The 13,794-nt window shown below is 37.3% G+C and overlaps 2 protein-coding genes across 3 annotated transcripts; both read right to left on the bottom strand.

The window, feature by feature from the left end:
- Positions 1-974: 974 nt before the first annotated feature.
- creld1a (CRELD disulfide isomerase 1a) lies at positions 975-5,035 on the bottom strand. 2 transcript variants are annotated; one of them, XM_085456814.1, is made up of 6 exons: positions 4,970-5,035; positions 3,851-4,022; positions 3,667-3,750; positions 3,410-3,505; positions 2,720-2,860; positions 975-2,614 (listed from the first exon to the last, which is right to left on the bottom strand). In XM_085456814.1, the coding sequence occupies exons 2-6, from the start codon at positions 4,020-4,022 to the stop codon at positions 2,394-2,396; spliced, it is 714 nt and encodes a 237-aa protein (XP_085312940.1). In that variant the 5' UTR covers positions 4,970-5,035; the 3' UTR covers positions 975-2,393. The 2 variants fall into 2 exon arrangements, with proteins under 2 accessions (XP_085312940.1, XP_085312939.1); XM_085456813.1 differs by lacking the exon at positions 4,970-5,035 and adding an exon at positions 4,807-4,862.
- Positions 4,700-11,725, bottom strand: LOC146709722 (uncharacterized). The gene is made up of 15 exons (XM_085456812.1): positions 11,556-11,725; positions 10,949-11,108; positions 10,432-10,666; positions 9,747-9,850; positions 9,548-9,653; positions 9,419-9,460; positions 9,154-9,272; positions 8,556-8,612; positions 8,390-8,450; positions 8,075-8,298; positions 7,007-7,060; positions 6,869-6,923; positions 6,687-6,788; positions 6,495-6,533; positions 4,700-6,410 (listed from the first exon to the last, which is right to left on the bottom strand). Exons 2-15 carry the CDS (start codon positions 11,054-11,056, stop codon positions 5,839-5,841), a joined length of 1,878 nt encoding a protein of 625 aa, XP_085312938.1. The 5' UTR covers positions 11,057-11,108; positions 11,556-11,725; the 3' UTR covers positions 4,700-5,838.
- Between the last annotated feature and the right edge of the window lie 2,069 nt (positions 11,726-13,794).

Raw genomic sequence — 13,794 nt, 5'->3', positions numbered from 1 at the left:
AAGACTTGAAAAGTCACCAGTAATTTTTGTAAACAGGTTGTTTTTGTTTTACTGCAAATCACTGAAAACTTTGGATTAAACAAATCACTGTGACCAATGCCAGAAACGCTTTTGTTTAACGGAACAAATATTATGTTTACTTTTTTATTATTCATTTTTTTGTATTTAAGTTAGCTTTATTTTTTCTATTTTTTCGGTGCACTGAACATGCCAGTTTGAGACTGTACTATTTGTATAGGTAAATGTTTTGAGGTGTACAGTAAAAACCAAGGAGCAAACTAAATGTGTGTCCAGCATGCTGAATGATTATTCGTGTGAACGTGAGCTAATCTCCCATAAAGCATCATTCCTCATACATTAATTGCATCTGCATCGTGCATTGTGACGGTGTGATGTTGTGTTTGAGAGTGATGTGTGTCTCACTTACTGTGTCCCCTTAGTAGACAGCCTGTGCAGTTCTGTGAGAGTGCAGCATGTTCTTGGAGTTGCTGGTGTAAATGCATTCAGAAAAGAGGGATGTGTGCGTGCATAACTGCAATTTATTTGTTTATGAGTGCGTGTATGTTGTTGTGTGAATGCACAAGATAAAACTATTTAAAAAAAACTGAACAAAAACAACAACAACTTTATAAAGAGAAAGTCCCTAAATTAAAAAAAAAAAAAAAGTGAGATTGAGTAATTTTGGGGGGAAAAAAAAGCATGGATACTCTGTAATGTTTTGTTTTATAAAAACTATAGGAGGCTGTCCTCAGTGCCCCAGTTTGCTATTGTATGTGCTGTATCAGAATATTACTATTGAGTGTTGGCCAGCTTGTTTATATCCATCAAATAAAGGTGACTTTCTTTCTGTCTGCGTTTGTGATTTTTCAACTAAAATCACTTAAACAGTTGCTACTTTATACATAAACTTTGTCTACCTTCTTTAAGTTAAAACCTGATTTAATGCTCACTGAAGATGACTGATTCAGAATAACTGTATGTAAAGTATTTATTTGAGCATTTATACCTTGAAAAATGTGCACATGGAAAGCATTGAACATAACAGCTTTACTACAAATTTCCATACACCAACACAAATCAGGATCCTAATGAGGACACATAATCTTTCCTTTAGTTTGTGCTGACAGCAAAAAGCAAAGATGAAAACCAGCACAGAGAGACTTTGACTTCAGAAACATGAACAGGTAGAAATGGAGGCAGCAGCCTAACTGCTCATCGCTGCTTTTGCTACATGTTAAAGTTCAGGGTCTGGCTGCTGAGCTGGGGTCCACATGCCTTGGACCATCGTCTGTAAACTATAAAGATGGTTATGTTGGGAAATTTTAAATAGATCACCAGTTTGTGAAATACTGAGACCAGGCTGTCTGGCAACAACAACCTTGACATAGTCAAAGTCACTTAAATCATTAGCCAACTATATATTTGCATAAACGGCAGCTGAACAGGTGTACCTAAAAAAAAAAAAAAAAAAAAAAAAAAGGTGGTGAAAGAATCCTCTCATTGTATTTTGGCTGCTCCAAATACAGAGAAAAAAAACCCCAATCGTTGGTCATTTCTAATGCAGTACATACAAATAACAGCAGCATTTTATATGGAAAACTGGCCATGGTCATTACCTTGGACTGCTGCAGGAGCACAACATTAATGTGTTTGTTTGATATATATAATAATCTAAACACATGACTTTCTTCCTAAGCCTTCTGCTAAGATACCTTCTCCCCCCTTTGTTTAGATCTTTAGTTTGGATTCTTTGGCTCTTACTTGTGTAAAGTGAGACAACATTCACCGTGGTATTTAGATGTCTGCAGCTTCATTAATGTCCTTGTGAGAAAGATACTTGAGACCCTGAAAGTCAGTTTTTCCTGGGTGCATGTGCCAATACTTTTAAAGATTTAACAGGTTTTACTTGAATCTCCGTAATCAAACTCACTAAAACTGCAATGTGCACATAGAATTCAAGACATCTGTAATTTTATTCTACGAAATAAGACGATGTTAGATACCACCAAATGCACTTCAACTCTTTAGCTGCTTAACTGAATCAACCTTTTGTAATCTCACTGCACAAATATATTTTCTTTTCCGTACTCCATAAGGACCATGATATCACACACTGACTTATGGAAAAACAATTTAAATCCATGAGTCTGAGAAAAATCTGCAGACTTGCAGAAGATAAGGCACACTAAATGTCACCCTCCTGAATCAAAAATTTTTATAAGCAGCATAAACTTAAAGTAATAGTTTATACACTTTAACAAACAAGACATTTTTAAAAGCACATATTATATTCCACACAATACAAAATAATGCAAAACTCCATGGCCACTCTAAGCAGCAGCGCATTGGTTTGTCCATTTCCTGTAAAGTTCTCTTTGCAAAAGTCTGCAACTCTAATGTCCCTTTACAAAGCTGTTTAACAATCGGTCGCCTCGATCAGAAAGCCAGTAACCCGCCATGGCTGCCAATGCTCCCATAAACACAGATGTGTAGACCAAATCTCCCTTTGCTGCAAGTGTTGCCAGAGCACAAAGGACCACCCCAAAAAACATCTGCTTCAGTATCTCCACCTCATCATCCTGGATATCCTCAAATAGACCTTTCTCCTCAAAATCTGCAGAAGGGTGGGAGAAAAGAAGAATTCAGTTTGGTTTCCTTTGAGCAAATTTTCTGTTCATGTATTTGTAAGTGTCCATGGTTAACATTAGGTGGCACTCACGAGGCAACTGCTTTTTCACGCAAACACTGTCCATGCGGATGAATCCTTCAGCGCAGTCACAACGGAAAGATCCTTCTGTGTTGGTACAAATCTCATCGAGACCATGGCAGGCAAGCACACGGTCACTGCATTCATCTATATCTGAGCAAAACAATAGCAACAGAATGGTCAGACTTTTTAAGCAGCTAGAACTTTGGAGCTCTACTTTTCCACCATGTACCTGCATCATTATTTTTCACCTACTTTTTGCTCTGTCTGTCATATAGAGTGAAACTAGTACATATAGCTAGCGATGCTTTACTGAGTCATTTGTTTGCTTTTGGTTCACATTTAATCATCTACTAGTATCTCCTCCTTCATAGCCTGGTTGCACTCAATGGTGTTTTTGCCTCAAGTTTTGTTGTTTTGACCTCTAATGGGAACAATTTTCTTGCATATTTTTTCAGTGTACTCTTTTCACTGGAGGCTGACATACAAGCTCTTTCTTCAAACACACCTGAGCTTGTCTCATTTTTGTGCATTTTGTGCTATTTTTAAGGCAACAATATTGCAAAAACACTTTTATATTGTGAGAAAGAATCATACCAGGTATTTTATTACAACACAATATGGCACAGGCCAGTTTTACAGTGTTCCAGCATTTTTGGAACTCATGCATATATCATGCACAAACTATTCTCTTGTATTTACCCAAACACTTGGATCCTGTCAGTCTGTACCCAGAAGCACATTTCCTGCAGCGTGCTGGTCCGCTACCCAAGCAGCCCACACAGGCCACGTCGCAGCCTGAGAAAAGAGGGGTCATTTCCTTTTTTTAATCCACTGCCTGCATCGCATTCTTAAGCTGCTGCAAATAATAAGCAAACAAGTGAACAATAGGTCCAATTCTTAATTTTCTGCATGAGTATCCAACATAGTTTCTTTAACACCAACTCTAAGGCACTGACCTCTGCACTCAAAGGATCCTTCTGTATTAAAGCAGTAACTGTTTGGAGGACAGTTACCCAGCTGTGTGCCACACTCATCGATGTCTAAAACATAAAATTTAAAAATGTAAAAACACCTTTTAAAAAAAATTAAATATATAAGTGATAATGTCTTGACTCCAGAAAGAAGCTCTGTATACAGTACCTACACAGATCTTATTATGGAGTGTCCATCCATCTCTGCATTCCTCACACTGGTCATTTTCTGGCCCTGAACACAAACTGCAGCTATCTGGACAACTGCTCACCTGAACAGCCAGCAGACTCCATAGACAAACACCCTGAAGCAGGTTTCTGTGGAGACTCTTCATGCCCATCTGGCCAGAAGATGAAACTATGAATTTGCTCCAAAATACCATGTCTTTACGAAATGGTGCTTGTGTTAGTAGAGATAAAGTGAGATTTATCTGTTTACTTCATGACAATATCAGTTATTTTCCACAATTATATTTAATGGTCTCCAACACTGCTTCACAATATTTCACACATAACACAAACGTTTTTGTTTTGTTTTGACACAGGTTTTATATATTAAAGTTTTACATATAAACAAAGGTTGCTTAAAAATACACAAAAATACTATTACAGTTCTGAAAGCTATATCAATTAACTGCTATTATCAACAGTTACTGGAACATCACAGATATATCATATCAAAGGTATTTGTTGTCTTATATGTTCTGACTGTTTTTTATTTATTGAACTAAATGCTGAAAAAAAGAGGCTTGTGGTAATTTAGAAATGATGTCATCACCTAGTTTGCCCAGTAGAGTGGTTACATTGTTTACATTGTACTCAATATTATCTGCAGCTGTAGCAAATTATGCACCACACTTGAGCAGAAATTATTAAGTTGCTATAAAGCTAATAAATTTTGTTTTACTTCCCGAAAAGTCTAAAAATGGAAACCTCCAGTATTGGCTGGGGTAACAGAATACATTGCTTAACACACCCTAATTAGGATTTTCCATATAAAGGATATTAACTTCTAAAATATTCTTAGTTAATTTATTTGTTCCACCACTGTTTGGTTCAATATAAAAACGAACATTAACATAAACAAACAAACAAACAAACAAAACCAAAAGAAACCGGACGTACTCGGTTACCGTGCTTCTAAATATAAAGTAGCCTTGATGCCAGTCTCTGGTTCTTCATGTTTCACGTTGAAAAAAACAAACATATCAGCCGACAGAAAATCTGACACTAAAACAAGCAACACGACCAGCAACAAACTGACTCTGAAATGAAGAGTATTCGTTACCTTCGCGCTGCTATAGGGTGAAACGGGCAGAAAACTTTAAAAGAGGTGAATCCAAGACAGACCCGCTTGACACATGACCCGGCTGTTGGCTACATTGTGTTCGGTTGCAGAGATAACTCACACCTCCCGCGCGGGCGGAGCACATATCCGTCCCAAGACACCGCTCTTACGGAATGTGGTAATACTTATAACAAGTACTTCAGTAAGTCCTTACACTGGCCCAATAAGAGCCGCTGTCCTTCCAAAGACCAATCATAACTCGATGTGTTTTAGCTTTTAAACCAAACAAAAAAACAAAAACAGAGGCAAATATAGTTATAGACAGGTGTGGACAGGCTTCCGTGCACGGTTATTTTTAGTCTGTAGGAGTTACAGTTTTGCAGCTTTGACAATAAGACTATAATCGTTCTTGCTTTCAAAAAATCCCCTAAAAGACCAAAATGAATAGATCATCCAGATTTTTTTGCCGTTGTCTTTGTGTACAGAGATGATCATCTCAAGACATGTCAGGACTTAGTTTATACTGTCAGTTTGTATACACTGTCCTGGTACAGCAGCTGCTTCTGCTTAAGCAGATTTAAAAAATAAAATAAAATAAGGCTTGAAGGTATGTGGAGATTTAGAACAACAGATTATTGGTTATGGTCTCTGTATGGAATTTGTTGACTGTATTTGTATCACTTATCACTGAGTCGGGAGTCTTATTCTTCATTAGCATATCATCTTCATGGCAGCCAACTCTGATGAACATATTCTTCATGTACACAAAAAAGCAATACAGCTTATTAAAGTACATTTGGGTGATTTAAAAGATTTACACGATGATGCCCTCTTGCTGGTCTTGGTCCCTTTTTAGCCATTGGAGTACCTCACCTTCCTCCATATGATCCTCTCTCTGTCTTTGTCACAGTTAGCTCAGCTAGGAGAGACTGATTCTGAGAGGGAAGACTAAACAGTGGCAGCCCCTGAAGAAGCTCTGGTAAACACCTGTCTCTGGTGTGAGTCTCTCTTGGGTGGGAATCAAATTTCACCAGAACGAAACGTTTACCAGCTCTATCAAGGAGCTTGTCAGCTTGAATTAGGGACAGGGAGGCTGTGAACAAATCAGAATACGGTGACCACAGCTTTGGTAGATCATTTTCTTTGTTCCCCATGCTTTCGTTGATAATATCTTTGTTCCAGTGCATCCATTCTTCGGTTCTCTCCAAGGCTCTACGTGTCAGAACCAGCAGAACTCGGCCACCCAGGCTGTTAAGCTCCAGCAGCTGTGAATGCAGCCATGGCAGAGGCCCCCAATTACACTGCTCCCTCCTGCTCCACTGGTCGACAGACACACTGAAGCCCTTGTCGCTGAGGTTGGACCCGATCTGACACACCAACTTAGAAGTGGCATCATCCACGTCTGGGGGGCTCAGCAGGACAACATGACGCATCTTACAAACTTTAGAGAAAGGTAAGTCAGAATTGTATTGTTGTGGGTGTATGTGTATGTGTTTTTTAGTGAAAGTAGAGAAAAAAAACTCACTTTTTACTATCCCACCGTGTTGCCAGCTCCACACCCATCCTATAAAAGTAAGAACAGGTAAATTTAAATCACTGGATTTATCACTACATGGATATTTATCTCTTCACAAATAACTGATTCGCTGCACCGTGAATACGCGATGTTATTGTTAGACTACTAACGCGAAAAAGAAAAGGAAATTTTCAAACTTACCCTTGATAGATTTATGAAAGGACCATAACAACAGCACAGTAATGAAAGCCAGCAGCATAACAGCAGTGGCTAGGAGACTCCAGCGCCACCTGCCAGCTGCAACTAGGAAAAAATAAAATCCCTTTTCAGAAAATAGAAGAATGCTATTCTTTTACAATTTTTAAAATGTGACATGTACCTACCATTGTCATCAAAACAAAATGGACCTAGGTCATGTTCCATTCCCTTTACTCTCATCTGCACAAACAAATAAAAACAAAGGAGTTACCTCTGTTCAGGAATCAGGTATGACTAAGTCTATACATTTTGGAATACTTTACCATCAAACACGGCAAGGGCCGGAGGGGTACATTTTCAAACACAAATGTGTTCACCTGATGAAACAATTGCAAATCCTATTAGTTTATAAAATAGGGTGTTCAGCTAGACACTGTTTTATTTTATTTTTGTCTAATACAGATACATTGATACTAATATTGGTACTTCACTCGTTGCAAATGTCCTTTATTTTCAATTAAGAGCTGGAACAAACTGATATAGTGCATACAATCCCGATCAAAAGTTTAAGACCACTTGCAAAAATGGCAAAAAAATTTTTGCATGATTGGATCTTAACAAGGTTCCAAGTAGCGCTTCAATATGCAACAAGAAGAAATGGGAGTGAGACAAAACATTTTTGAGCATGTAGTTTTTTGAAAACAACGCTGAAACTGAAACAGGCTGTTTTACAGCTGATCAAAAGGCCAAATCTGTCAAAGAAAAATTGATTCATTGTCAAATTCTGTCAGGTAATCACACTGTCACGATGTTCTGAAGGCAAAAGCAAAAAAATGTTCCCTTTTTGAGTGTCGTCAGGTTGTTGAACTGCATAAGCAGGGTCGCAAAAAGAGTCTCTTGAAATCCATATACCTGACCGTTTGGACCAAACATGGGACATTGAAAGGTGGAAGAAAGTTTTATTCTCTGATGAGAAAAAATGTAACCTTGATTCCAAAGTTACTGGCATGACAAGCAGATCCCACCTGAGATGTTTTCTACACGCCACAGTGGAAGGGGCGCCATAATTGTCTGAGTTGTTTCAGCACTGTTTTCAATAAATTGCGTGCTCCAAAAAATGTTTTGTCTTTCTTCTTGTTGGATGTTGAAGCTCTACATGGAACCTTGTTAAGATCCAACCATGTAAAATATGATTTTTTTTTTTACCATTTTCAGGTGGTCTTGAAAACAGATAGATAGATAGATAGATAGATAGATAGATAGATAGATAGATAGATAGATAGATAGATAGATAGATAGATAGATAGATAGATAGATAGATAGATAGATAGTAATAGTGAAGAGTCTGAAAAAGAGGAGTGCACGCCTCACTAGGCTGTATCACTTCTTACCCAGAGTCCCTTGATGTTTTGTTTCCATGCAGTGCCATTTTCCAGCTGTTGGCTGAAGGCACTCCTGCTTCGACTGTGTTTCTTAAGCAGCCACACTTTACCATCCAGCCTGCAAGGTGCAGACACGTTCCAGGATAACATTTCTCCAAAGCTGGTCATTTGTACATGGGGCTTTGACACGGTGATATTTTCCCATATGTTCTTTTGTGATTCATTTAGAGAATCTAGGGGAGACACATAGTGAGTTATGATGTCTACATTTCAAGGAGGTAATCATCCCAATTAAATAAATACACATTGCTCAAATTTTCTCACCAGATTTATTGAAGGGGCATTGTAGTGACCGTGTAGACCTTTGTCCATCCTCGTACCACAGCTATAGGACATGTGAATATGTGAATATGATAGTCATATAAGTCTGCATGGGACACAAGACTGCTGATATTAGCCAGGAGAAATCATGTAAAAGAGCTGATGATACCTGGAGACACATGCAGCGGGTTACGGAGTACAGTGGTATGGTCATCCTGTTCCAACTCTGCAGAGTAACATTTAAAATGGCTTCAGCGAAGAGTAGTACAACTTTAGTACAATTTGCCTAATTGCCCAGCTACTTTTGTGGGCAGAGGAAGACAATATTCACTACATTTATCAGGTTATGTTTATCAGGTAGTTACTTTGCAGTGTTAATGATTACTTATTATTATTTGCAGTGCATTTAATAAAGCAGTGAAAGCATTTCCTCCTCAAATTCTCGAATTATTCCTTAAACTAAATACCTTCTTCACACACACTAAAAGTAATAAAATTAGCTTCACCTACACCAGCCATCGAATATTATGATTGTATACTTATTCGTGTTTATATAACATCATGAAAAACTCCACATGATGAGTAATTTCTCCTCTGATGCGTTCTAATAATTTGAAATAAAGTGAAATTTTAATGCTACAGTTTTACTTGGAATGGTGTTTTTGCTTCTTTTACTAAAAAAAAAAGTCAAACCCTTTCCAACCTTTGTACAGAATATAAATGACAAACTATAAATGTCATGAAATTAAGGCACTGATATCACTAACCTGACACCTTCCTTTCTGCTCGTACTGGATGCACATCGAGGGGGGGATCTTATTCCCGTCTTCAAGCTGCAGCTCCACTTGATTCATCTTTGAGTTTACTGCAAATGTGAATTTGGGCACTGAAAAGAGGAAATCAGTGTCAGTTATTAGGTATGTTTTCTCTCTCTCTCTCTCTCTCTCTCTCTCTCTCTCTCTCTCTCTCTCTCTCTCTCTTTGTTGTTTTTTGCTTTAATGCACAGGGACATTGTTTGATTGTGTGTTTTACCTTGACACTCTGGTAAAGTTTTCTGCAGTTCCTGGGAGCACACTGAGAACAAACAGGTATATATGTCACTGTTGCCAGATGTGTAATAAGCTGTAGCTTTATAGTTCAAAGGTAATTAAAAATACACACCTTCATTAAAAGAAGGAGCAGCAACCCTTTCAGTTATAGTTGAGCTACGGACAATCAGGGAGATTTCAAAGGGAAAGCCATCTGACTGAGTAATCACCACTGAGATCTGTAGAAGTCACATACAGATCAGCGTTAACGAGACAAGTATGCTGGAAGTGAGGCAGTAATGGCAGTGCAAAGTACATGGGGTTTACAATACCTTTAGCTGGTTTTGTTGAGTAAGAGCTTCATTATTCACTGTAAACACCAACTTCTTGCACTTTGGCATGGACGCTTCTGTGCAATAACATACTGTCAATGACCCTGTGGTAACACAGAAACAAACGAAGGTGTGGATAAGAAAGAATTGAAACTTCATTTCCACAATAAGCCAGTAGTCTTATCTGTCAAGACGCTTGACTTATATTGTATTACTAACCATTAGTAACTGAAGCTAGTGGTTTTCACTTGTGCCACTGTTATCTATGACAGCGTTGCAACAAACCTCTGCTTCTTCAGATTGACTTATGAAAAAGCAAATCAGATGTAACTGATTTTTATTGTGAGCTAAATTGTTGTTTTGTTAGCAAAACACGTGTTCATTTCACACGAACCATTTCACAAATAAACTCCATGTTTGCTCATTCATTGTTCCAGTGATGATTCCCAACATGCCAGGACATGTTCTTCTACATCTCACTTGGATGGCTTCCAAAACACATCTGCTTGTATATCGCAGCAAGTAACTCTGACTTTCAAGTAAATAAGAGTCATTGCTCACTGTAGTGGCTTTCCTTCAACCAAGACAAAAGTTTAAAAATTGCATCACATAAAAAGGCACGTTACAGTTTCCTTTTGTTTTAATACAAGGCTGATGTTTGAACTTATAAGTGGATTTCAAATACCTTGTGAAGTGATCTTGTCTTCTCTGTATTCTTCCATTTCTGAGCCAGAGGAGCCTTGATCCTCCGTGTCTTCATCTGGATCGATGTTAAACTCTATGTCTATCACCAAACATAATGCACATGCTGTCTTGTTCGTACAGCAGAGCTTAAAATCTGGTTTTAGTGTCTGAACATCCACAGTGTTTTTGCTGGGATTAACAGGCATCTCATCTTTCATCTTGCATTTAGAGAGACCCTTTAAGGAGAAAAAAAATTGGAGGAAAAACATTTGACTTGTTACTGAATGAGCCTGGGTGGCAATATTTGCAGTTCTGATGACTATGTTATAAAACATAAAACACTCTGATCATATAACCTTTTGTCTGCTTTTAATTAAATGTTTAAGAACAGATAACTTGATTGGTGAAACAGGAAATGAAAATGTTCAGGGACATTATGATAAACTATCAATGAAAACTGTGTTTTATGTACAGGGCATGCCATTGTCGGTGTATTTAAGCACTGTAAATTATAGTACCTGTGAGCAAATGACTTTGTGGCTGTCATGTTCAAAAATCTCCAAGCCATGAAGTGGCATGTGTAGACTCAGTAAAATACACCAGAAGGACCATCCAAGAGCCAACATTCTTCTTTAGGTATCTGCAGCAGTCCTACAGCATTCTTCTACGCATATTTCTCTGAGGGCAACATTCAAACCTTGTTAAGCGAGTAATTTGGCTGCTTCCTGATCATCAGCTGGGTTAGAGATTGGAAGTTATACACATAGAAACTCTATTTGTACAAGGAAGGGAGTGAGGCACTGAGATAAACTATAAACCCACATATATGAATATGTGTTTCACATTTATTTATGGTCTAGTCAAAAAGAGATAAAAAAAATAAGTTATTTTGTTTAACAGAATAACTTAATCAATACAATTTAGATCTAGCAACTTGACTGGCATTGGCAATCTTTGTGTTGTTAACAAATCCATTACAGTGTTCGCTGTTAACTCAATAGTCCTTGCTTAAAACGCATTCAAACATGAAAAATAAGAACACTGTAGTCTGACATTAGATAAGACAGGAGTATAATGACATAAAACTACAGCAAAATTAGTAATCTAATAGAGAAATAGTCTTACTTTCTTTAAAATCTCGTGTTGTAATCCACTCCAAAGTGTGCATTTCTACTGGGTGTTCAGCTCCACACCTTACCAAAGTATCCCACAAGTGCTTGAGTCATGTGAAAATTGCACCACACCGCACGTCATTGTACTGAATCAAGACAAGTCCCTCCCTCTCTCTCCCTGCCTCTCTTTCTTTCTGTTCCTGTCTGCAACTGAGACTCAGCAATGCGCATAATCCTAAAACTTCCTGCTCCGAATTCTTGATTACAGTGTAACCAACACAAACGACAAAGTTCAAAGTCCACAAGGAGGTTTTTTTCTGGGGTTTTTTGTTGTTGTTGTTTTTTTAATCAGAACAAGGTTCAACCTTTATAAGACTAAAGTATTCTTAAACAGTACACAGAGTGTTACTTTAACAGTTAACAGTTCCTATTTGGGTTTTTTGTTCTGTTTTTTTGGACAGCACTTGATAATGTGTTCTCTGTGCCTTTGTCAAAAATTCCTTGTGTTGCTGTTTTTGGTATACTGTGCCTAGATAAACAAGTTTAACACCTACTTGCATGTCTTTCATCCACTCTAATGCAGCCCGTTGAGTGAGAATTATTCAAGGAGGAACACAATGGCACACACCTTGCACAGTAGCTCAACTGGTTTGACCACATAATGCTTAACTAAACTCAAAACCGTGTCTGTCTCTTGAGAAGAAAAAAAAGAAGAAAAAAAAGAAAAGAAAACGTATATCAGTGTTTTTGCTTTGTCACTGTGAGACAATGGCACTGAAGTTTTCAAGCCTTTCTGCATTTACCATTTCATTTTTTGTCCGATTTGTTTTTCAATGCACTGCAATAATCAGAAATTTCCAGTTTAAGATAACATCTTCTCTTTGTTTAAGAACCAGTTAATAAAGAGTGAGTGAACAGTGAGGCATATCACCACCCGTGTAACCGAACCCTGCTTGTCCCTGTCCATGCAAGTTTGAACACTTTAAAACTTGTGCTGTGTTTATGTTTTTCAGTTTCTGCTATTACCATTAAAAAAAGCAGATAGCCTTGCTAATCTCATTTCTTTTCACTTAAACATGGAGTTAGCTTTCATTCATAATGCTTCAAAATTATTGCATTTAAACAGGTTGCCAATGTGAAGTATTTGTTACTTTAGCGCAGTGTAAGAAGTGTTCACATTACTTTCACTTTTGGTTTGTATCATGAAGAGACAGGTGCATGCAGAGCTACAAGCTGGTGTTGTTGCATTCTTTACATTGAAAGGACTAAGATGCTTGGTAGAAAGCACTAAGACAGTAAGAAGTATATAAATAATACCTTTTTTACTGTCAATTCTGTGCAAAGGAGTAATGTTGGAAGGTAAAGTGGCACCACACATTTTCTACTGAGTAATTACCGTTATTGCAAATCTTGATATATATATATATATATATATATATATATATATATATATATATATTTCAAGACATTAAATACGAGGTTATACGAGTCATTCATATAAACCTTTTTTTCTGTTAATGTTGGTAACAGGTAGAAAAGTATGAAGGAGCATTAGTAATATATTAGTAATATATATTATTGATCATATTGATCATTATTGAGAATACATTTGGAATTTCTTCCACAGTTTTCCGTCTGACTTTCTATCCCATCTTTTTAATGTCCTTAAAGTCCTCTCCACACTCTGTTTATGTGCTAAGAAATAACCTCCTACACAAGACGTTTTGCAGAGGGTAAAGCAGCCATGACAGTTTGCTTGATACAACAACTGTAACATTCAGATTTCTTTTTCTCAAAATAGAATTACAACTTTAATCTTGAAACTTCAATTTTATTCTCAAAATGATAAATAATATTTTTCTTCTTAATGTGGCCTAATACTCCATCATAGGAAAGACATTTTCCTCATTTTACTTTGAGTTATTTAACTTATTTCACAGTTAATATAAATCTTTCTTTTATAGCTTAGCTTATAACAAAGAAAACTCTAGTCTAGGTGTTGGAGTAAAAAACCTTAGTAAACAGAACCAATCAGTGCAAAGTTTAAAAAGACTGAAGAGACTGCTTAAACTTTTCTTTAGGAGTTAGATATGTCACTGTATTTCTTGGTCAGTCTTGGACACATCACCCAGTTTGGACTGGTGTGAATAAGTGACCAACGAACTAAATAAGGCCACACATTCTAAGGAGGAGAGGCCAGGGCCCCCTATAAAAACATGGAGGCTCCAGTCAACATAACATAACAACACAAA

The sequence above is a fragment of the Copadichromis virginalis genome, linkage group LG5 (assembly GCF_057382275.1).
Source record: "Copadichromis virginalis isolate Kocher_CV1m ecotype Utaka linkage group LG5, C_Virginalis_male_GT1.1, whole genome shotgun sequence".
NCBI lineage: Eukaryota > Metazoa > Chordata > Actinopteri > Cichliformes > Cichlidae > Copadichromis > Copadichromis virginalis.
Note: the sequence above shows the minus strand (reverse complement) of the source record. Positions and strands in the feature narration are given on the sequence as shown.